Source organism: Carassius gibelio, chromosome B1 (genome assembly GCF_023724105.1).
Source record: "Carassius gibelio isolate Cgi1373 ecotype wild population from Czech Republic chromosome B1, carGib1.2-hapl.c, whole genome shotgun sequence".
Lineage (NCBI taxonomy): Eukaryota > Metazoa > Chordata > Actinopteri > Cypriniformes > Cyprinidae > Carassius > Carassius gibelio.
Genome location: NC_068396.1, coordinates 29,583,074 through 29,609,048, shown reverse-complemented (window position 1 = coordinate 29,609,048; position 25,975 = coordinate 29,583,074). Strand labels below are relative to the sequence as shown.

The window sequence follows — 25,975 nt, the reverse complement described above, 5'->3', positions numbered from 1 at the left end:
TAGCCATATCATCTGCTGAGCAGGTCTGAACACCAGCGTGTCCTAGACCTTGCAGATTTCGGCAGCCCACAGGCCCTTTGAAGTGCACTGGTACAGACCCAGTGTTTATGAACAGAGGGCCATTGATACTGTGTTTACATCGGCTGGTTACCACAGCCATATTGAATCCATGTGTTGGATGTACAAAGCAAAAATGCTGGCGGTGTTATTAGATGATTTTTTTGAAAGATTTGCTTCCATGAGGCATTTTACCCCACTGAAATGTTACTGTCAAACGATTCACTGAAATGTGCTAATTGAAACCTCTTTTAGTAGGACAGTCCAAAAACTAATTGCTTTAGCGTGTATTCAAGTAGTGTAATTGTTTATTTATCTTAGCTCTGCTAGCTAGTCCCATTTGCCCAAATCTCCTGTTTTTATTCATTTATCAGATGTGATTTACCAACAATATTTTTTATATGCAATGTCCGGTTTATTAAACAAACATGGGTACCTTATATATGCTACAAATTATTGTTGTTATTTTTGGACAGGCTAGAACAACGAGGGTTAATTCTTGACCTCTTAATGCACAGCTAGTATGCAAACCAGTGGTAGCACCTGTTGATGATCCTAAGGGCACATGCAAGTGAAGTGCACCGTTGTGTTTTGTCTTTGCGCTACAGTTGTCATCACTTTTCCTGTATGTTATGTCTCCAGGCCCAGCTGTGACCTCCATCACCCTACAGCAGCCTTTTTAAGCCCCGTTTTATTTTGACAACAGTCTCAGTCTTGATTGTTTTTCTTTTGCACTAATTTATTGATGTTTTTTACTCCTTTTCATGTAATGTATGTTGCTACATTGTGCAGTTTCATTTGAAGCTCGTTTGGTCTCGGATGACCAAAAATCCCCTTGTTTTTCTAATTTTACAAATGTTTGTTTGAGAAGCGACATTCGATGTGTGTCAATATAACCCTCTTCTATCAAATCACGCTAGTTGTATAATTGTTGAAGATTGTGTAGTATTAGTAGTTTCTGCACTGCTGTGGCATGTAGAAACACGAGTCGTCATCTCGAGAAATCTTTCAGTGACAGTGATTGAAACCGCATTGTTTGCATGCATGTATCTCTGAACTGCATTCACACTGCTTTTAACTGATCAATAGAGGCTCTGTGCCACTTTACTTCGTATTTGTCTGAAGCTCATTATTTTTTTTGCCGGGCTGTTTGTGTGTGTGTGTGTTTGGGGTGGGGGTGTGTGTGTGTGTGTGTAAAGGAGCTTCACAGACCTCACTGAAATATTCATGCTCCCTCGTGTAGGAGTTTGGTAAAGGGTTTCTCTGAGTTACAGTACAAAAGATGGCTTGCCACCAGGCTTTATTAGCGAAGCTGTTTAATGGATGTATAGATGCGGCCCCTTTCTCACATGCACTCACACCCCTCTCTTTGTGTTGCACATCAAACCATCCCTCCGCCTCCGATTTCTCCAACTCTTTCTATTTCTCATATAGTCAGTCAGTCAGTCAACTCTTGTTTGCAGCAGACGAGAGGGGAGGGCTTTGCTATCAGCTCTTTTTGTGTGGTCTTGGTCATAAAAAACACCCTGTTCTTTGAATGTGAAACGAGCCTGTCTTTAATTTTTGGGAAACTCATAAAAGTTTGTCGCTCCTTTCATATCTGCCGCAGAATTGAAAACAAATGCTTCCTTTTTTCATGCGCCTTTGAACTGGCCAATTATGGAGTTGTGAAAATAAAAATCACCCTGTCAATCTCTTCTGCTCCCTTTTTTACTCCTTTCTTTTCCAGCTTTTTCATTATAACTCCACTCTCTTTGATTTCTCTCCTTCGCTCCCTTGTTTTTGTCTTTTTTTCTGTCTTCCCTTCTCACTCGTTTGTGTTAAAGGTGTGTGTGTGTGTGTGTGTGTGTATTGGGGGGGATCAGTGATGTCAAAGTCAAAACCGAGAGCATTAAGAAAACTGGCGAAATGCAATCCAGCTGCAATCCGACATGACGCTGGAAAAAGGGGGCTGTGGAGCGGAGAGCTGCGGCGTATTCCCAGGGCGCACAACTGCTCGCGGCCTTGGCTTTGATCTCTTCAAAGCCTTCTGCCTCCTACTAGATGAAGAGTCTTGGCTTCGTTTCGTGAGCGCTGGAGAGAGAGAGAGAGAAAAGGGGAGGGTGAGCGAGAGATGGTGTGGGGAATTAGAGGGGGTTGTTGTGCATAGAAACGAATGAGGATGGGGAGGGGAAGGCGAATGGTAAATGTAGAAAAAAGTGACAAGGATACACTGAAGGAGGGCAGCAGGAAGTCAAAGGTGTCCTTTTGCCCTATTCTGGCCAAAATCAATCAGATTGTGGGAGTAATTACATGTTATTCAGCACAAGTCTCAGAGGGTTTTGTTACCTGAGGGACTCTGACCCCAGAAACGGAACCCAGGCCGGGGAGGGAAGCGAGGGCCTGCGGAGGGGAGGAGGCGTTGAAAAGCAGGCTGCCCTGTTGCCGTCCAGCAGAGCAGAAAATGGGAGCACAATGCAGTGATTACCCTTGCAGATGTCCCCATATTTATGTCAGCGATGTTTTGGTGGTGTGTGCAGTGGGATTGTTACAGAGCTAACGAGGCCCTGCTATTGTAGTGGAGCGTGTGGCCGGTTGTGCCTCCGCAGCCCCAGCAGTGCACCCACCCCCAACCTCCAGGCTTTCCCACATTAGACTGTAACGGGGCAACTATCCCGCCCCTGGAGGAGTTCAATTTGTGAAAAATACACTCACTTAGATGTTGATGGCAACATAAACACATGATCCAATGGGTGGAGCTTTTCAGTGGCCAATAGAAAGGGCATCCCGTAGCCAGTTTGATTGCAATATATAGACTACATGATATCAGTTAATAATGACAGATGTATAAACCTCAATATAGTATAATTAAAAAATGTGTGTTTGTTGATTGCTGAAATAAATTATGCATGTATGTTTATATCAATTAACTTTGCATAGACTGATAAAATATATAAAAATGAGTTTTTTATTAATTGCTTGATTTATACATCTGTATTTATAATATATCAATTTAAATGAAATCATCAATAAAATAATTAAACGGTTTTTTTTGTTTTATGCAAAAAGTAATTTTACAAATTCCTTTTTATATATTATAAACATTACATTTGAGGAACTTAATACTTAATATTTAATATTATTATTAAGAGGCACAATTTCAGCATTGATAATATGTTCTTAAACAGCAAATCAGCATATCAGAATGATTTCTGAAGGATCTGTGACACTGAAGACTGGAGGAATGATGCTGAAAATTCAGTTTTGCATCACAGGAATAAATTACATTTTTTAAATATTCACATAGAAAACAGTTATTTCAAATTGTAAAAAATACTCAATACTGCTGTTTTTACTGTATTTTGAATGCAGTCTTAAGAATATATATATATATATATATACACTAAATATATACTATATATATATACTATATAATAGTCCATTCTTTTTGTTTTCCCTATGCGTGTATGCTTATGTTCATGCTTAGCTAACACAAACTACATATAAACCATTACCAGTGCCCCTGATGTCAGCCTATTGTTAATAAGGTTCATCAGACAAATTGACTGCTCTGTCCCTTTGATCTGATCTTTCATCTCTGAGTCTGGCTTTCTGCATCACTGTTACTGATCTCCACAGACCTGCATTGTGATGTTTTTTTCTCTATCGCTAATTGGTTTGAACCCATGTGGAGTGTTCATTTATCACTGAAGGGCCCTTCACAAACGTATAGAGCCTCTGATATGAGACTGTGTGTCCAAATACACTCTTTTTTTTGTGTGTTTTTAGGACATCTGCTTTCATTCACAGTCTATTTTGTTGTATGATATGCTCTCTCTTTCTCAAACTCGTTCTGGGTGTGGATGTAAGACCTGAGACGAGTAGCACTTTGTTTGCTTTCCTCAGTTGTTTGATGCTGGATGATGAAACCTATAAAAATACTTTGCAAGAGTGCATTTGTTCGTCTTTGCCTTTGTGCCTCATACCAACTTCTCTCAACCGCTAGTTATTAAAGCAACTGTGCCTCCCAAAGGATGTGCATAGGTAATAATACAATTCAATTTACGGCTTATTATGAGACCGTACGTTGTGCTGATGCTGGGCCTGGCAATGCTTACAGTAAAACTAGACTGGACACACTTGACTGAGTTCGTTTCTCATCTTTTGATCGAAAGACTTTTGCTTCAATGCTTACAATTATTTTTGTATATGCAAGTGTGGTTAATGTGAAATACTTTTGGGAAGTTGTCAAGCTGTGGAGAGTGAAATGCTGAACTTAATATGAACAGTATTTTAGAATTTGAAACTTTTGTTGTAATTCCAATGCTTTTGGTTTTTATGGCATCTTATTAATTGAAAAAAACTTAAAAAATATATATATTTATAAATCGCTATTACATTTTTATAATTATAAAATAAACAGTAAGTAGACTAACACATTAAATTTTGACAAATAGAAAAACTGAAAAAGTATTTTCTTAAATATAAAAAAAAAAAAAAAAGTGAAAAAAGATATTTTTTCACTACTTTCTCTACCGCAATAATCTTTGCTTTGAAATAACTTTTAAATACATTTTTGTCACCGTTCATGTAATTTGTACTGTTAATTATAAAACTATTTCTCACACCATTCAAAAAGTGATTTAAAAACACTTGTGACACTTGAAAAGAATTGGTGACCAGTTATAGGACCAAAGACTGACTGAAATACTAATTAAATATTGATCGATTTCTTCATTTATTTAAAAAATGTAAAGAACATTTTAGAAGTGCTATTTAATAGTTTTGATGGCTGTATTATTTCAAAATGTACAGTGTTTGGACTTCTGACTGGTAATGGATGTAGTGGACTGGCTGTGTGCAGAATTATAAAGCTAGGTAGAAACAATCAATGCATTGTTGAGATCTGAATATGGGTTGAAATATCTTGCCAGGGAAGGTTTGAAGCTACATTTCAAATGATCTAGCATTTAATCATTGGTTCAACCTTGATTTCATGAAGCTATAAGAATAAATTTGGTAATATATAACGAATAACAAAAATAATTACTTTATTCAACAATTTCTTACACAGAAGAGAAGAAATTGTTATTTTAGTACTCTCGTAGCTTCATAAAATTAAGGTTGAACCACTGATGTCATAAGGAAGGTTGTTTCTTGGCCTTGAACTTGTCCGTTGCATTGCTGTCTATGCATGATTAGAGAGCTCTCGGATTTCATCAAAAATATCTTAATATATTTTTGTCCGAAGATGAACCAAGGTCTTATGGGTTTGGAATGACTTGAGGGTGAGTAATTAATGACATAATTGTTATTTCTTGGGTGAAATATCCCTTTAATGCATTTATTTACTTGATTTTATTTTTCACTTTAAGAAGTAAACCAGCACAAATCTAAATATAGCCTGATTGGCTGTGATTTGTGTAGCACATTGTGGAGCTTCAGGACTTTGTAGTTTTTGGAGAGCTCCATCCAGGAAGCATCTGTCTCGTACATTAATGGTATGATTCATGTTCCAGCAGAAAACTCTAGATAGGTTTGCACTGAGATTTATACCTGGTCTTTGATCAATATTTAGGTATCTAAAATGGCATACATCCATGGAAAATGGTGCTCAGGCTGCTTATGCATTATGGATTTAGTTTGCAATTATTAGAGCTATTTTGAGGATTAACCTAACCGCATTCGAGTTACTGAAAGCTTGATCTGTATCCACACACCCATGATGTGATGTGAGTTACCAACTCCTTCTGAGAATGAACATTAATTCAAAACTTCTTGGAAATCCAGCATATGATGCCTTTATGCACCCTATCCCAACCCAAGGGTTAGACTAATTTTCTGAATCTTTATCAAACAAAAGCCAGTTTTATTTTGGTTGGACCAGAACTTGGACCCGTTCCCTCTCCTATCCCATTATACCCGAGTTAAATTACAGAGTCAGGAAAACAAAGACCTCGTGCACGTTTGCATACTCCTCCACTGCGTCTCGCCTTGTTTGCACAAAGGCCATGTTTTGTTTGCTTTAGTTGGGACAATAGTCACAAAAGCATTTCTTCAAAAGTATCGAACGGGGGGAGGTGCCCGTCCTGCATGTGAGGCGACTTTCAAGAGCTGGTTGAAGTGCATGGGTTGGGAAAAGTCATTTGTTCTCCGGGGATTATTGTGTGAGTGTGTGTGTGTGTGTGATCTCAGACTGAGGGTTTTGACTGGCTGATGCTAAATTGAAAAGCAGTTGTGTTGAGGTTAACTAGCTAATTCCCTAACAATGTGTGGAGGCCACATTTATATGAGAGGTTTGTGCGTAATACGGTATTGTCCTACCTACAAACAAAACAGTGCGACAAAGGCTTTACGAGATAAAAGAGTGAAGATGTCGGGTTGTTACAATTGATCCCTCTGCTTTATTGAGACGTATTCAGTCTCAAATCTGTCAGAACAGGTTTTGATTTCTTGCAGCCTTTGAGAAAAATGTTTACTGTAAAGTATCTCTGCAAACTGTTCAAATAATGACCACAGAGACCTTTTTTTGTGCCTTGTTTGGCAATGTTTCATGTAAAGAAAGTGATTTCTGGAAACAGTGAATCTTCAAATCTTTTTTTTTTTTTTGAGGACATGTGTGCTGTTTTTTTTTTTTTCTTAAACCTTGATTAAATGGATAGGCCTGTCTTTTAACTCCGAGATCTCTCCTTTATTATGAGTTTATATTTAGTGACAAGAACATCATAGAGACTCAGGCCAGTGTTCAATGATTCAGATCACTGTAGTAAAAACACGTACATGTTAAAAACCACCATTAGAAACCATATCATATTCCACCTTATAGGTTGAATGTGTAATTTCTGCAGAGCTAATGGCACCAAAGGTAATTAATGAAAGTAGTTGTTTCCAAACATACAGAAGAAGTTTATGACGTGTGCAGAGCGGAAAGCCACATCTTCCGCTATGTTAATTAGCTTTCAGTCGGTCTCTTTCCCACCCTCCCCCTGCTCCGCGTCCTCTTTTCTTCTCATCTCAATCCCTAACTCTGATCCGTAAAGCTCAGGCTTTGTTGCTGTGAGTGTGAAACTAGGTCACTACCCGGCATCTGAAGTAGCTCCATTCACCACAGCCCAGCGCCTCTGATGCTGCAGGTGCGCTCGCAAACACACGTGTATCACCGCTTCTCTAAACATTAACCTGAGCCTCCTGCCCTGCAGCGAGGGAGAGAGAGGGAGCAGGTTGTTCCACCCCGCAGGTCTCATTCTCCCCTCGCCACAAGTTCCTCCCAAATCTAGAGTGGCAGCCATTTACGTGCCGTATACCTGTCTGATTGTGCTGGCAAAACACCGTCTGCACATGCCAGGCAAATCCCACCTCTTCAAATACAGGCTTAGAAATGACTGCTACCCTTTTTGTATGGAGAATATTTTTTTCCTTTTTTATATTATGAGGGGAAAAAAGATATTCGAGTGCTCATGCATAACTGCAATGACTTTAGAGGTTTATTTTTTGTTGCAATGAATGCGCCAAGGCAGTGGTCAAATCTGGCTCGGGAGATCCACTTTCCCTGCAGAGTTTAGATCTAACCCTAATCAAACACACTTCAGGATCATTAGAAAATCACAGGTAGGTTTGTTTGATTAGGGTTGGAGTTAAACTCTCCAGAGCCAGATTTGAGGATCACTGTGCTAAGGTATTATGAACTAGCACAACAATTGAGGAGCTGAAATTGCTTTATTATTATAATTTTTTTTTTTTTTGGTAATATTTTTTGCATGGTGGTGTTTCCAATTATTTCTGTAGAACATCAAAAGATGTGTTTATGCATTAGTGTGTGTATGTATGTGTATGTATATACACACACACACACACACACACACAGATATATATATTTAACAAAAAATACTTGATTAATTTCTTTTAATAAAAATACAATAAAGCAAGATACTTTGAAACTAATTATTTACTCTTGTCATTTTATTACAATAAACTTTTTTTTTTTTTTTTTTTTATAAAAATGACTTCAGTTGTGTTATATTTTTATTTAAAATAAAAATAAATGTTTTTCAGTTATTTTATATTAACTCTTATTTGTTTTAATTTAATTTTATCTTACCAGTTTGCAAACTTTCTGCAGTTCTGTTATTATAAGCAAACATTCTGATCTGATCGCTGCATAATTTGAGGTATCACTCCTGCCCGTAGCACAGACTGTGCAGGTAACGCACTAATACTCGGAGTTAAGGGTTTGTTCAGACCTTAGTGATTTGATCAGTAGCCTCAGAAAGTGCTCCAACTATACATTCAGCAAGAAAATTGCAGTCCTTTCATTTGTACTTTGCTTTTGAGCTGCTGCTTTTCTGTTGTTTGTCAAAGTATCCCTAGCATGTTGTGTAGCAGTGATTGGCCAGTTTGATTATGTTGGAGAATCGGCCTTCCATAAATAACCAAGTGAGAGCGAGAGCTGGCTCCGTATGAAAGGAAGGAATAAACAAGTGTTCATTCATATGCTTTCTGCACTTCCAACATGTTTGGGAGGATCACGGATGCGTGTGTTTGGCACATAGACGTCACGCTGGCTTTTAAAGTTTAATGTATGTGGCTGTGTTTGTCAGAATGCATGCTAATGGCACATGTGTGTGTGTTTGGTGAGTGGACACCGTGCTGCCTGCTGACCGCTCCACTCCAGTGGAATGCTTGACCTTTCGGTGGCGCTTTGAAGTGACCAGGTCCTGCTGTGAGAATGAGCCCTGCGTAAGCAGCAAGGTGAACGTGCAGCATGTTGAGAAGCCCTGCCAAACCTTTATATAACCTCCACACAATGTTACCTCACAACCAATCAGTAGTGTCTATATAATTCACAACACAGACTCAACCCTTTACACTCTTCATTTAATCCTGTGTTGTCTTTTAGGAAGCATCCTTGTCGCCTTATTGTCTTGATAAATATTGTATTTTATTCTCAACGAGCTTTAAATCCCTCATCTGTGCGTCGCCTCGGGTTGGCGAACTTCCAGTGCCTTATGTATCACATTTGTGTTTGTTTTATGGTTCACATCTGTCAGAATGCAGCGCTGCATATGCCGGTGATGTGGTTTTCTGGGGCGTTAATGGGAGAGATGTTTGATGTTCTGCTGCTCTGCTTGCCTTTTGCAGATGACAGCTGGTGCACTGCTGTCAAATTTCTTAATGCCATGCTTTGAACTTAAGCTAACATGTGAATTGAAGAGCTGAAATGGCATAATAAATAATTATAATAATTATTATTATTTTGAAAAATGATCTTGTTTTTAACACAACACAATACTTTTAATCATAACATCAATAATTATTTTGTAGAACTTCTAATTTTAGTTATTTTAATTTAATTTAATTGATTTATATTTAAATATAAATTGTATTTTTTTCATACATTAAACAAAAGGAATTTTTCTTAATATTTTGTATTTATAAATTTATATTGATAATAATTAAGAATAATTATTTACACACATATTTTTTGATGATAATAAGAATAATATTGTTTGTATTATTATTTTATAATATATTTATTATTATAATTATTATTATGTTTTAATAATTTTTTTATTGAAAATTCTGTTCATATCATGGTACAAATTATTTCTGTATACATTTATCTATTAATACCTATTTTCTTTATTTCATATAAAAATACAAAAGGAGATCAAATGTTTATCTATTATGTATTCATATTGCTCCATTTTTTTATTTTATTTTTTTTGTACTACAATCCCCATAATTTAACTTGAACTATTCTTAACTATTAAGTTATTTTAATTTAGTTCCTGAGAATGATTAAAATAAGGTCTCTCTTCCACTCATTCTATTGCGCTCTCTCTTTCTTTTAAAGCCTTGAGGGCAGGCCTTCCTTCATTCATTCTCCTGTCCTCTACCTCTCGCTCTCTCCATCCATCCTTCACTTCCTCCTCTTGTTTGTATCGTTACCTTGGGCATGTGGCATGTGCCATGAGAGCGCTTCATTAATTGGGTTTGGTTACATCAAGTCCCAGAGCCAACAGGTCGTCCTGCCAATATCACATTCCATTTATAACCCACCGCTCTAGACTGGGGGCCTCTCTTTATTTAGGCGGCTCAGTACTGGGGTTGCTCACTTACTGGGGCTTTAAAGGGCCAATATCAAATTGAGTGGGCACCGTGTGTGTGTGTGTGTTCATCTTTGTTGTTTAAAGGTCATGCATTCCTACCAATGGGATGAGAGCATGAATGTGAGTATGAACACCTGGCTGTGTGTGTGTGTGTGTGTGTGTCTGTGGGTGAGAACTGTTTTGGCTGATTGTACAGGGTGTGTTTCTATTCAGAACTGGACTGTCTTTTGTGAAATGTTTCAATAGTCTGAAACCTAAAGCAAATCACAAAATTTTTATTTGTTTATTCTAATTTCTTATATAGTGCATTAAAGGAACTTTAGGGTTAGATATAAGATACATTGCCAGTTCAAAGTTTTTGAACAGTAAGATTTTTTTTTTTTTTTTTAAGAAGTTTCTTCTGCTCACCAAGCTTGCATTTATTTGATCCAAAGTACAGCAAAAACAGTGAAAAAAATTGTTTATAATATTAAAATAATTAATTTAAATGGATTTTTAAAAATGTTTATTTCAATAAAAAAATATGTATTTATATTTAAACTTGCAGGGTTAAATATTTGTCTCTATTAACAGCAGAATATAATCGCTAAATTATTTTTATAATATTGAAAATTCAATGATTTTAAACTTCAGCTATTTTATTATTTTTTAATTAACACTTTTTATGTACTTATTTTTTACTTTGACTCTGTTAACTCTGATATTGGTTGTATTTTTGCTTATGAAAGTTAGTTGCTTTTCTTGTACAGTGCTTCAAAATAATTTTGAAAGTTAAATAGGTTGCATTTATGCCAATGTCAGTTTACTGCAGAAAATAATTTGAACTCATTCCTCTTCGTATTACTAAAACAAAGACTTACATTAAGTGTAATGTGGACATAGACAAGATGAGACTAAAAGATTTGACTGAATCACTCACTGACTTGGCTGTGCCTGTGAGTTATATGCAATATTTCAACTATTGCTATGTAAAAACAAAGGCTTATTTGACATTTTCTGTGGTAATTATCATTATGCCAAAAATGCTTGCTGTGGAGTATTGAACTGAGAACAACTGAGACTTGTTTGAACCTACCTACCCATGCATTTACTCTTTAATTTGCTTTTATTCGTGTGCGGGCATCTCTCTCTCTTTCTCTCTCTAGTAGGTAAACAATATGAATAGATTTCACCTAGATTTGTAGCTGTATGGCAATTTGTCCTTAGCACTTAAGTTGCCAACTCCTCGAATGTTTGCAAAACACCTCTCGCTCTTTCACACAGCCGCTTTATTGCAGCCGCGGGCATGAGGAGTCCTCATTGCATATAAATTACAGTAGAGGAAAGCGATTATTATAAACCACCCCCTCCCCCCAATACCACGGAAATGAGATAATTGAGTGGAGGACAAAGGGCTGGTGGTGCGACGAAAACGCTTGCTGTTAACATTTGCAATGTTTTGGCAACATAAGCTAATTGTAAATATGCAACTCTACCTACAAAACTGCAAAACTGTGTCTACACATAAAATTTTAATCTTGAATAAACACTAGTGAATAAACACAACAACTTTTAATAACGGCTTATTTTAGAATAGTTCCTTGCACAATACTATTACAACCACAAAACAATTTGGCCGTAGTGCATGATTTGTAAACTAATAAATATCTTAATAAAAACGAATAGATGTTTGCATCAAATACTCCGTTTCCTATGTATGGCTTTTCTGACGTAGTAAACTTGCTCGGTAGCGCACCTGTTACAGCATTGCATTTGCAGCGCAAAACGTTATCGTATGAATCTTGTGAAACATAAGTCATAATAAAAGAACTCAAACAATCATAGAAGCAAGCTAAAATATCATGGTTTCTTTAATCAAATGCATTCTCACATTTTCTTTTATCACTATTAGTTAGGTTTAGTGTAGGTGGTACTGTATGTCATTTTCTAACAAGTTAGAGCATTAAGATTTTAAGTAAAAAAAAAAAAATCATATATATATATATATATATATATATATATATATATATATATATATATATGTATATATGTATATATGTGTGTGTGTGTGTATATATATATATATATATATATATATATATATATATATATATATATATATATATGTATATATATATATATATATATATATATATATATATATATGTATATATATATGTGTGTATATATATATATATATATATATATATATATATATATATATATATATATATATATATATATATATGTATATATGTATATATATGTATATGTGTGTGTGTGTGTGTGCCACATTGCAGAAATCATAGGGCCCTATAAGTGCAAGAAACAACGTAATATAATTTTGCAAAAGTGTCATCACAGGCAACATTTTCCAGTGAGCCTGGGTTGGTTTTGGGAAGAAGAGAAAAGGGTGCTTTGCTAACAGAGCTGGTTTTGGGTTAGGAAAGTCATGTCTGTATGGTAAAACTCATTCTGGGAAAATTCAGGGTTACCATCTGGGCATTAGTCTTCAGTGTTTCGTGCTGACTGGTTTGAAGTAGAGCTGCTTTCTTGGAGAGGTTTGAACTGAACAGTGTCCATTTTGTCTCCAAACTCCCAAATTCCCGAACTCTGGCTTTAGCCTCCTTCCTCTGGATTTTCTGCAGGCCCTCAGCCAGTTTGAGTTCTGCACAATGAAATTTCTTTTAAAACCACATCTGAGGGGCTCTAGAGGCAGACTTGGCCAGACCTGCTTATAAAATCCTAAATGGACATGCTTCTTTTCAATCGGCACCGCCTCTCTGCAAATATGAATAGAAAGACCTAAGCCTATTATTTTTCTCCGAAATAAAAGAGAGAGCGGGGGGAGGTAGGTCCGTGCTATATCCTGCCGCCCCGGCCTGTGAAAACTCAGAGATCCTTAGGGATAAATTCGCCATGGCACCATCCGACCCGGGTTCCTGTGGTCAGCCGGGGTGTCCGGCCACTTCCTGGTCGGGTTGAGTTAAAGTGTTTTTAGTTTAATACGCCATTGAGCCGTGTTGGGAACAGGGTGGCACAGCCTGTGATCTCAAACCACCAGGAAGGATTTGAATGGCCTTGAGTGGTGGTGAATCACCCTGCGTGACTTTTATTTAAAACCACAGAAAGCTAAAAGCACCAAACCCTCTCAACGTTTATTAAAGGCAACCACATTTTTGGAACGTTGAATGTATTTAAATTTAACATTTTTTTTTTTTTGCTTTGTTCCGGAAAAGCGAATGTTTTTTTTTTTTTTTTTTTTCAAGGTTGTGCCTCAGGGGGCCCCTGCAAATTGTCACAGCAGTCTCGAGGTTCCCTGCTGGAATTTTAGCTTCATGCAATGCACCAAGATGGCAGTTTATTAAGAAGCTGAGAGAAATGGGCTCTGACAGCTGCGACTGAGAGGACCTAAAAGAGGCCCCGATCGAATAAGGTGGAACGCAAAGTGCCAGCTCCCACTTTTCATGGCTGTCGTAAGTCGACCCTGTATTGACGTACCAGAGAGTCGTGGTGTCTTTTCTACGTTGCTTGCGTGGACTCCTTAACTCGAACTGTTTTAAGTTCTTCCTCCACTGCTCTGTATCTCTTTTTCTCCTTTACTTGGAGACAGAGACCAGAGGCTTAAATTAAAAATATGCCTGCCTCTTATCTCTCTGCCAGAGGAAAAGCCAATAAGAGCTGAGAGGCGTAAAATGAAGAGGGGGTAAGGATGCTATCAAGCAGGCTTCCAGTGAGGGCCTTTCTCAGTAGCTTCTGCCCCCGAGTCACACATTAGTAATGAGGCCGAGTCAGGGATAAGGTTTCCTTTAGGTAGGATAAGACCCTTTTTAAACTACTTCTCCAGATTAGCCATCACCTCTGACCAAGAGTTGAACCATATTTAAACCACATACTGCTGGACTGAACAATTACAAGATTAATATAGTAAAACAACAACAATGGATTTGTTTTGTTTGTGTGATTTATATTTATTTGAAAAAAATCCAACGAGATATTTTATTATTGTTTATATTTAATTTTTTTTATGCCCAGTTTCATTTGAAGCATGTGATTTCACTTGGTAATCTAGACTTTTAATATCATCCATCATGGATTACAGGTATTTTCATTCCCATCGGCATTGGTCAACATTTCTGTGGCACAGAATCTGACCCATCATGATTCTGGTCAGTATGACTCATGAATATTAATTAGGCATGTAATGTTCGCCCAGTACCAACTGCGAGTTTGTCCGATTGCCTGCAGATGTGACCACTTGAGGCTTGTTCTTGGTCTCAAAACGGATATTTCAGCTGGATACAATTTGTTTCCTTTGCACTGAAGTGAAGCAACGTTTTTAAAACATGTATGTTTAAGTTATTATTACCCAAAAAAGCAGGGTGGAATAACCTTTGCAAAGTGGTTAATTATAATAGCTGCTACACCCGTTCGTGATTTCGCCAAATATGACTTGCTCTTGTTGGTCTTGGAACAACATTCCCAGCATATTTTAGGGATTCGCTTAGGGCTTGGGGTTTGAATAACATTATCAACTGAACATTTGCTTTGGGTTTATAGGGTTTGGGGTAGGGATAGGGTTAGGAGGACTATGTTTGTTTTTTCCAGAACCAACAAAGGATCCAGGAGCATGTCCTACATTTTGAAAGCATTTCGCAATACAGAAATATACAATTGTATATCATCAGCTCACTCTCAAGAATCCCAAAAATGCCTTGGAAGGCGTAGGCGTTTCTGACGTGTTTGGAACTCCGAGTGTTGTTGAAAGTTATCAAAGCGGAGATCTTTCCAGAGAATGCCATTCATATCATCGTCCTCCCTCTCGGCTTCTGTCCTGTGTCTGGGAGACTCCAAAATAACGCCCCCTCCAAAGCACACTAGCACACACTCCCCCCGCCCCGTGGTTTTACAGCAGTACTGTACGTCTGCCGAGGAAATGGCACCCTACACCTGTCTCTCTGGCCAATTAGCTGGTCGGAAACAGCAACCTTTGCTCCCAGATTAGGACAAACCATTCAGTCATGCCTGTGGGAGTTTTGCCTGTGGCACGGGTGGGCCACTTTTTAGCCATCTCGCCTCTCTCATGAGTTGTGCTGTTGAACATTCAAATACAGCTGAACCTTAGGAACAACATGCAATCAATAACTGATTTTGTGCACTTTTCTCTCTAAGCGATTTCATGTTTTTTTTTGATTGATTTCATAGGACATTTTTCATCTTTTTTTAATGCATATGGTTTGATCAAAAGCTGCTTTCAAGTCTTGCTGGGAATTTCCCACTCACAGTGCAAAGATGAATGTGTGTTCAAGTGACTTTGGTCAGAGTAAATCAGATTTATTAGGTAATTTCTTCCTTTTCTCTCTTGTTTCGGTCTTCTTAACAAATACAGGACACTTTTTTTTAGTTATTGCAACTAAATGAAGGGCAAAGGCTGTGTATTAAATGTGTATTTCATTGTTCTCATGCCACCACATTGTTTAATGGTAAATAAGTTTGTCTCCTTATAAACTGGTTAAATCATATTTTTCTGGCAAACTTTATTGCTGTTTTTCTTGTAAGCTACACCAGTGTTATTTTAGTATCAGAGATAGTATTGTAGTTTTTAATTATATTTTTTAGTTTTAATTTCTTCTGTTTTAATTTTCATACGTTTTTGTAATTTTGTTGCTTTTTTGTGGTTTTTATTATTTTTTTTAAACTCTTTGTAGTTATCTTTTTTTTATTTCAGTTTTAGTTTATTTCGGTACATCAAATTGAAAATGAAATATTGCAACTATACATTTTATTTTTGTATTTTATTTCAAGTTATGGAAATAAATGTTAGTTTCAGTTAAGTCAACTATAATAATAATGCATATATTCAAAATTCACATTTGCAGCTGATGACTGATATACCAAATTAGTTTCCACCTTGATTCTTTAATTGATCCAAAGCCCTCACCTTTGACTTTAGGCTAAATGAAAATGCAAAGTTAGGCAATTATCACATTGTGCACATATCTTATAAATTCACTATTTTAGACACAAGACAGAAATAGATCTTCTGTAGGCCAGGTAAAGGAGTAGCTCACCAATTATCTGAAAAATGACTACATGTTCTTGAACACTGTGTACTTGATGTGCTTTTGTGGTGTGCTGAGCATTGCTTTGTGAGTCAGCTCAGATCTGTGTGTGTGTGTGCGTGTGCGTGTGTGTGTGTGTGTCGAGTCCGCTGCTGACGTGATTAACCCTGCTTAGTTCCACCGCAGACGGTCGGGGCTCTGTAATGAACTCCCTTATTCACTGGCTAATGATTCCCTTTGATCTTCAGCCCCGAGACCTCTGGTCTGCCTCTGCCCTGTGGCGTTCCCTCCCTCCCTCCCTGTTTCTCATTCTCTCCTCCTCTAACCCACACTTTGTTTCTCCCAACCCCCTTCTTTATTCATTTGGTTCTGCCTCAAAATCCTGCAGTACACAATCCACACATCATCACTTGTGAGGTGCTCAACTTTGGTGGCTCGTTGCCCATTTGTTCTGAGTCTGAATGCCCCGGTCACATTTGAGGTTGTTACAATATCAGTTTTTCCCTCTGTGTTTTGCAGTCAAATAAGGTGCCGGTGGTCCAGCCGTCCCATGCCATTCACCCCCTCACCCCTCTGATCACATACAGCGACGAGCACTTCGCCCCCGGCCCACATTCGGGACACCACCCACAGGACGTCAATGCCAAACAAGGTAAACGCATGCCAACTGCATAAACACACTACTGTTCATTGCAAACTGTTGAAGTCATTTAAAATCACAATGACTTCTAGACACTGCCATTGGTCAGAAAACAGATAGTCCTGCCTCCAATTACATCTGTTTACGAATCTCAGGGAAATCAATGTACAAATGAAATGCTTGTAGTTGAATCCGCACATTTAAGTTAGATAAGTAATTTAACATTTAAAATGTAATCATAAGAATTAGGGATGTCAACGATTAATCGATGATCGATTAATTGTCGATAAGAGATGCAATCGATTAAGGCTATCGATGGTCGGTTAACCGATTCAATGTTGGGCTGCGTGCGGCTCATGCGCACTCAACACGTGCGAGCTGCTGTGAGTGACGGTGACGATATATAAAAGCATCATCATTCATTCACAATGTACAAATTAAGCTTTTAATGTGATTTAAACTTTAAAGTACATTAAAATAGAAACAACATAAAAGTTCTTCAACATTAAATGCAATAGAAATGTAGTTACTAATCATTTCATCAGATAACTGTTTTATATCGTGCGCTTTGCAGGGCTGCGGGACACAGTGACAGGACAGGTAGTCTATTCATTCCTACAACTTGTTAATTCATTCCTACGAATTATTAATGTGGCAATTGTCCATGTTTGATTAATTTTGTTCCCCAAATAACCCATGATTTAAGTGAAATAAGGGAACAAATTAATAAATCGAACGAATTCTTAATTCATGAAATCTTTAATTTCCCTTCCCATGTTTACCACAGTAAGAGATGCGAAAACAGTTATTAAAAGCGAAAGATAATAAAATAAACCTGGGAAATTAGAGGGTTAGACTATGAAGATTTAGGAAAAGAAACAATGCCTAAATATACTGAATTTGTGGAAATTCGTGACCAACCGGCAAACCAGAACAAAGCCGCGTAAATGAAGACTATGGGGTCCAAAAGCATGGTCGCGATCTAACATTTTCCAGTTAACCTATTATTCCTCTAATAAACAAAGCTTTTATACCACACTTGTCATAATCAGATCTTATCATTTCTAAATAAATAATTGCTGGATTCAAAACAGCGATTAATAGGCGCTGTGACCGACACATTCCTGGAGCATTCAGTTTAAATAGACCGTAGTATACCGGTCCACTCTGCTGTTATGCCAAGGACGTTTTTGCTCATATGTAGAGGATCATCTTTTCCGTCTATATGCGAATGCGTGTTAAGTACAAGCCTAGTTTACATTATAAATAATAGTTTAACATTCAAATACATTGCGAATATGGAAACATTTCGATTTGTGCCGAATGAGACATGAGCAATAACCTCCAAATAAATCTAGCCAAAGCCGCGCTCGCTCATCCTCGTCTGCACGCATGCACTGTCACGATCTAATGATTTTAATGATTACGGATTTTTAAAAATCTGACATTTTCTAGGACAGAATCCAGCAGGATCAAATTAATGTGAGCAACTGTGTTTTGGTGCAGCAGCGCCGATGTAGTTCACTTAATGTGCAGCGCAGTCACACGCGCTCCACATTTCGGATAATTTTATACAATAATGTCAGTTGAAAACATTGCAATTGTGCTTTAAAATACAACAACGAGCACCACAAAACCATTTAAAGATGCGCGTTCAGCGTTCTCTGTGCGGGATTGGAAACTGTCAACAAAGTAAAATGACCTCAAAAGTATGGCGCGCTCTCTTCATTTTATCAAATGATCATGACATAATCGTATCTATTCATTTTATAATCCTGCTACTAGCATTTTATTCAGACTAAAACCTCTTTAATTCAAGTGAGAAAGCGTTTTGTGTGTGTGTGTGTGGCTTTTGCACATCCTGTCATACCGCTGACTGCGTGCCTGCAATAGACGCATTTTGCAGTATTATGGTTAACGATTAATCGATTAATTGATCGTTAATTTAAACGACGATCGATCATGGAAATAATCGAAATTTGACATCCCTAATAAGAATAATTCACATTTACTGCATTTTTACATTGATTATTGAATGGGGGATTATGTAGAATTTGTTCTCTGGGATTTGATTGAATTGAAATGTTGGCTCTGATATTATTGGTTGGTGTTTTTTGGTTATATCCACAAAACTGAGAATTGTTTTGGATAGGCAGGGGAGGTTATTGATTTTTCCACCCCAAAATTAAAAATCTGTAATTTTAATACACCCTCATGTCTTTCCAAACCTGTATGGCTTTCTTCTGTGAAACATAATATAATATATTTTTTAAAATCTCAGTGTTTTTTGCCAATACACTGGAAGTCAATGGTGACCAAAATTGGTTGGTTACCAACATTCTCCAAAATCCATTATTTTGTGTTCCACAGAAGAAATAAATGTTGGTTTAGGTAGACATGACACTGTAATATTTTTTTATTTGTATTTCCTTGTGTTTTTAAGCACTCTTATTATCACTGATACGAAGAGACATTAACTATATACTTTATAAGCTAACAGCTCTTTTTCACTAGAATCTTATTTCCCTCAAGTCAGTTGAAAGAGGTAGGGTTAACGTCTCAAAGGGGCGGAGAGGTTTTTGGCGGGTGTTGTTGCACGCGAACCCAACTCCATATGTGCTCCTTCCGGCTAACCCTCACCTCTGTGGCGAGCGGCGAGGGAGCGGGCAGACAGGATGTGATGAAGCCGAGGAGGTCTGGAGAGCTATAAATAGCCTGAATGAGGCCGCACGCCACGAGCAGATTGGCCAGTGATCCAAAACTTCCTCTGTTTTCGTACACAAACACAAACATGGAGTCACTTATTCATCAGACATAATAGGCTGAGGGCAGAACTGAAAATAATACACTTGTGAGAGAGGAGCCTTTTCAAGATCTTTTTTCATGTGTTTCATGATTCTGTCGTCTCACTTAGCATGGAAAGTCGGAATAAAATCAAAACCTGAATAGTGTTAGCCAGTAGTTAACGCAGTAATTCAATACCCATTTTAGTCATTTTCTGAACCAAACTGCTCCATTTGAAACAATGGAGAGAAAGATTATGAGTTGGATATGCAGGGGTTTGTTTTTAAACTGCATGTTCTTGCTGTGTGTGTGTGTGTGTGTGTGTGTGTGTATTCCTTGGGCTTTGTTGTTGTACACTGACGCCCCTTTGACAGTTTAATTTTGCCCTAGGGTCTTACTTCACTTTTTCCCTCCTTGATTTAAGTCAAACACAGTCTTGACCTTGGTGCAAATGTGTGTATGTGAGAGCGTGCATGCATGTGTTTGGAGTGAAGTCGAGAAGCTTAGTACTTCAGACCAACTGACATCCCTAAGCAGCATGAATCATATCAGCAGGGCTTATTAGAACAGCGCAAAAGCATTCCTAATTATCCCATGATCCGCTTATACACCGCACCGGACCGTAGGGCCCGACTGTGATGCCACACTGCTGCTCTCCAGATGTGTCTATCTCACACTGACACACGCCAATGTCGTTTTCTCATTTGCTCCTTCTTGAATCCTGATGCAGGTATGCCCAGGCATCATCCTGGACCAGACATTCCCAATTTCTACTCACTTTCTCCAGGGGGAGTTGGACAGATGACCCCTCCGCTCGGATGGTGAGTGCACACATGGCCAAATGGTTATAATTAACGTTAGTTGATTATATTATTATTAACGTAAAGAACGTTTTTGGTTGGCAAGTGTGAAACTAATGGTTTTGAGTGCTCAGGTTGTATTGGAGGTATTTGTGTAAAGTTTAAACAATAAAATTCTTCATATATTATATTACATTACATTACATCCCATCCAGAAGAATTGGGGAGGTATATTGGATATTTATTTATTTATTGGTGATTTGGCCATACAATCCTGAAGACTAATTATTTTATTTTTTTATTTTATTTTATTTTAATATCTGTTTAATAATTGTATTTTAATTGAATTAATTTATTTGTTTAATAATTGTATTATATTTATTTTTATTTATTTTCAATTTTAAAATTGATTTATTTGTTTGTTTTTATTTATTTATGTATTTTTCCCTAGCATGAATCTTCAAAAGGTTAAGACATAACTAATACTGTGGATAGTAAATGATATGCATTAACCCACACACATTATGTTTTGTTCTCAGGTTCTCTCATCACATGGTACCAGGCCCTCCTGGACCCCATGCCACGGGAATCCCCCATCCCGCCATTGTCAACCCACAGGTGAAACACGAACCACATCACGACATAGACCTGATGCACATGTGAGTATCCCATTTAGTAAGCTGCTAGCATTTTACAGCATGCTAAAAATGCAATTTATGTGTTTATGTTCCCTCATAGCAAATATATTTACCCTGCTTTCATTATTAGGGATTTGTTGTTTCAATTTATTAATAATGGCTAATATGAGATCTATAGGCTGATATTGTATATTTATTTGTGCTCATTTTACATTATTTTACATATTTTTACAATTATTAATTAGTTTAATAATACTAATAAATTCAATCTAGTAAATCTCTAAATGAAAATATATATTTTTTGATTTCATACCATACTTTACAATGTTGTGCATTTAAACTAGACATTAAAAAAAATCTATCTTCTAAATGCATATTACAGATCTTATCATTCATTAATGTAAAAAATGAAACATGCACTCGTTTATTTTAAATTTGACAACAAAGTTCAATTAAAATGTCAAAACTGGACTTTCCAGTGAACATGACAGTTCTCTTTGGTGACATATACTTCTCTGATGACTTTGCAAGCTCACATTCATCTGCCTCCACTTTCGAGCACAATGCCCATATCTCAAAATCCAAGATCCGCCCTACATTGTTTTTGTTTTTTTTTATCTGTTACAATATGGAAGAAAGATCTGTCACTGTTTCGGTTTCATCATGATTTCAGTTTTTAAAGTCTTATTTAGAATTTATTCAGACAAAATTATCTTGAAATCTATTTTCAACCATTTATCCATTATAAGCCATAACATGAAGTATCTGCTCCAGTTTTTATTGATGTTCATTTATTATTTAGTTCTAATTTTGACCGTTATGAGCCATGCAGTTGGCTTGAGGTATCAGGTCCAGGTCAACAACGGGAGTGAATTACTGGGAGCTGTAGGGCTTGGGAGTCATAGAGTTGGAGTGAATATAAAGGTTTGGTTGCCATTACTGGTGAAGTAATCTCTTTGCATGAAAGCACCCAACTGGACGTAATTAAAAGCCGCTGCTAGTTTTTCAGCACTGGCTCCCAGATTGTTCTCTCACGCAGTCCTCCGATTGGCGGCTGGAATCAGACATTCGGCGCTCTCACACTTCATGGCGTCGCTGTGGCAGCTGATTTCGCACCACCCTCTGAGCGTTTTTCCCCTTTGTATTTCCCTGTATCACTTAATCATTTTTTCCCCTCTTTTTTTAACTCTTTCCTCCTCTTTGTTTCTCCAGGAAACCTCAGCACGAGCAGAGAAAGGAGCAGGAGCCCAAAAGACCTCACATCAAGAAACCTCTAAATGCTTTCATGCTGTATATGAAAGAGATGCGTGCCAATGTGGTGGCTGAATGCACGCTGAAGGAGAGCGCCGCGATCAATCAGATCCTCGGGCGGAGGGTACGTATCTGATTCGTGGGTCACTTACACCATGTGACCTCCTTCACAAAGAAATCTACTGTAGTTAGCACTTCCGTCTAACTTAATTTTACAAGTACACCAACACACAAGCTGACAGCTCGGAAATCTGGGCAGGTAGTGTTTTTAACGCTCCATTTTGGAATTGGAAAAAGACGAACCGTTAAACATATTTAATGCTTTAACCAAAGCCTCAGTGGTTAGAGGCGGCTAGCCACAGCAAAGGACCGTTTTGCGGCAGTGTGGGGTAATTGCACCCTGACATGGTTTGAAGTAAAGCGCCGTTAAATTGGAACCAGTGTTTTGATATGAAATCAAAGTTTTGTGTTTTTTTTTTCTCTTCCTTTCTCTCATCGTTGCATATGTTAATCTCTCCATCATGTTCCATTCCACCCCCAGGCACGCGTGCACATGCACTCGCACACATTTACCCACACACACACGCAATGTTTTAGAGTTAACAAGGATTTTTAGCCAAACGCCAGCACGCGTCTCTTTGGAAGGAACTTAAAAGTGCATGTCAGTAATTGACTACCCCCCCCCCCCCCCTTTCTCTAATCTCCCTCTGCACTGAACAGTGGCATGCTTTATCTCGGGAAGAGCAAGCTAAGTATTACGAATTAGCCCGCAAGGAACGGCAGCTCCATATGCAGCTCTACCCAGGATGGTCTGCCAGAGACAATTATGTAAGTGTCCACGCTAACACACACTGCCTGAGAGTGAGAGTTGTGTCGTGTGTTGATTGCATGAAAGTAAATGTAATGCTTGTCTTTAAAAGTGAAAATATTGTTTGCTTAGTAGTCCAAATGATTAACTGTTGGAAAATGAGTTCGAGGTTATGTCCGAAATGTCTAAAGGGCTATTCAATTCAAAACCACAACAGTTATAGAACAAAATATTCAAAAGTTAGATACCAGCATTTCTCTGATACTTGAATTAAAGGGACAGTTCACCCAAAAATTACAATTTGTCATATTTTACTCCCTGTGCACTTGTTCCAAACCTGTATGAGTTTCTTTTTTCCGTTGAACACAAAAATACGAGATTTTGAAGAATGCTGGTAACCAAATGGTTGACGGTAGCCATTGACTTCCCATAGTATCTGTTCCTTACTGTGGAAGTCAATGAGCACCGTCAGTTTTTTGGTTACTACCATTCTTCAAAATATCATCTTTTGTTTAAAACAGAGAAAAGAAACTCCAAAATTTTTGGAATGAGTGGAGTGAGTACATCATGACACAATGTTTAGGTAAACTTTCCCTTTAATTGACCATTTCTGTTCGTTAATTTAAAAATACATTCTTCATTCATGAAACACAAGCAGCACAGATTTTTAGTAAATGGCTCATAAAGAAATTATTCTGCCTGAGTTTCATAAAAGGGTTTCCAAATACAGACTGAATTTCTGTAAATTGTTTCTAAAAGCCTTCTTGTGTAAATTGTTGCATTGAAAGTGATAGTTTACTAGGTTTTATGACTGATTTACATTAATTTGTTCTGATCAAGTTTCATTGTGCCCAAGAAACCAGAGCAGATTGAATTTGTTTAAACTGTTCGTAAAAACATTCTTGCACAAACTATAGTTTTTTACTGATTTACTGATAATGATTTTATGAACGACTTAAACTATTTGTTTTGCTTCTTCCATAAATGTAGCTCAGAAACATGAACATAATTTTTGGTATAGTAAAAAAATGTTTTTACGTAAATTGTTAAATGCAATAATTTTTTTTTAATGACTGATTTCTGTTCTGCTTATGGCACGTGAATGCCAATATAATAATAATTTTGTTAAGGTCATGTGAATGCTCATTAAAAGTTTCTACATTTTTCATGAGTAATTGCCTTGAGTGTCGCTCCCAAGCTCTTACAGCTGCCACATACTAAAAGTTTTCCAGAAGAGACGTATTGCTAACCATTTATTCAATGTTATTACATTTATACAATTATTCCTTTAGTTTATACAAATGTGGCAGATACCAAGGCTGTTAGCTTGTAGAATTCACATCCAAAATTTATGTTGTGATGACAACTTTGGACGCCTAAGATTTAACCGGCGTAAATCTCACTCAATACGAAGTGCCAGGATGTGCTGCTAAAACTAAAACATGGCTTTCACACTAATCACCAAATGGAAAGGCAACAGGGCTAAAAAGAAACACTTCAGAGACAGATGAACTTTCATCTGCACTCATATATTAGTGGTGGGAGCACACTTGTATTTAATAGTGCTAAGGATTCTGAGCGTATCCCTGCTCCGTCATAGACATTTCTACTGCTCTGGGCTTCTTGGTTCTGTCAGCCAGGGCTAGAATACACAGATTAGTGACTGAATAAGTGGATTATCAGACTTTACAGCAGGCAACCAAAGCATGGCTCATATTGGACTGCAAAATGACAGTGCGGCGCTATCTATACCTATAGTCATCCTGCCAGGGGATTTTGGGTAAGCTACAAATCCTAAAGCAGTCCAGACTACTCACTCTAGAGGAGTGTTTGGCGTGTCAATTGGAGCAGGGCCAGATGTTTTATTCTCATTTAACTTTCTGATTGGTGATTAGGCCATGCAATCCAGATAAATGAGGAAGGAGTTTGAGATTTTATTTTATTTTTATTTTTAATTTAATTTAATTTAATTTAATTTAATTTAATTTAATTTAATTTAATTTAATTTAATTTAATTTAATTTAATTTTTTAATTTTATTTTATTTTATTTTATTTTATTTTATTTTATTTTATTAATATCACTTTGTGTCATATTTTTGGCTATTTTTATAGGGGAAAAAAAAGAAGCGGAAGAGAGAAAAGATCCAGGAACCTGCTCCAGGTAAGATTTCAAAACCTCCAATCCCTGCTGTAATTTGTCCTGTTTCATTAATGTACGCACTAACTTAGCTTCAAATGACTTCGTGTGTGAATATTGTGGTAAAGTGGTTAATGTTGGGATACTGCATTCTCAATACGCCTTCACACTGTCAGTTTCAATCATAAAAGGATGTTTTTGTAGTCAACATGAACATTTATGAATTGAAATCATTGTTGGTTGCCCTGAAAATCCACAAGTCTGTGGTTTTACTGTTCTGTATGTTTCTTTAATCTGTACATTTTGCAACATTATGGACAGTACACCCACCCCACCACTCCATCTTTCCATCTTCTCTTCACAATTAAGTCTTTAGGATTAGTCTTCTTTAAAGTCCACATGCTTCTGTCAGTGCTGCTAACTTTTAGAAATGCATTAGTGATGTGTGCGTTAACATCGAACAATTCACTGGCACTAAGTCTATGCAATATAATTTAGAGCTGTGTATGATGGACAAGTTAAAGGAATAGTCCACACAAAAATGAAAATTCTGGCTTCATTTACACTAATGTTTTTTCCAAATGGATATGACTATTTATTTCTTTTAAGGAACATGAAAGGTGTATTTTAAAAAAAAAGAGTAGCCTGCTAGGACTGTTAAGCTAAATGACAAACTCTCCTTAAAGTGTCCATATGACTGATTTGTAAGCAAAACTTTTCAATCGTTTAA

General features: G+C 37.2%; 1 protein-coding gene across 3 annotated transcripts in view; it reads left to right on the top strand.

The window, feature by feature from the left end:
- Positions 1 to 25,975, top strand: part of lef1 (lymphoid enhancer-binding factor 1) — a 41,362-nt gene that overhangs the window by 5,709 nt on the left and 9,678 nt on the right. For all 3 annotated transcript variants that reach the window (XM_052545886.1, XM_052545887.1, XM_052545888.1), the window contains exons 4-9: positions 16,706 to 16,838; positions 20,341 to 20,431; positions 20,950 to 21,069; positions 22,261 to 22,423; positions 23,020 to 23,127; positions 25,221 to 25,269. In XM_052545886.1, coding sequence (XP_052401846.1) covers positions 16,706 to 16,838; positions 20,341 to 20,431; positions 20,950 to 21,069; positions 22,261 to 22,423; positions 23,020 to 23,127; positions 25,221 to 25,269 — 664 coding nt within the window. The remainder of the gene's footprint in view (positions 1 to 16,705; positions 16,839 to 20,340; positions 20,432 to 20,949; positions 21,070 to 22,260; positions 22,424 to 23,019; positions 23,128 to 25,220; positions 25,270 to 25,975) is intronic.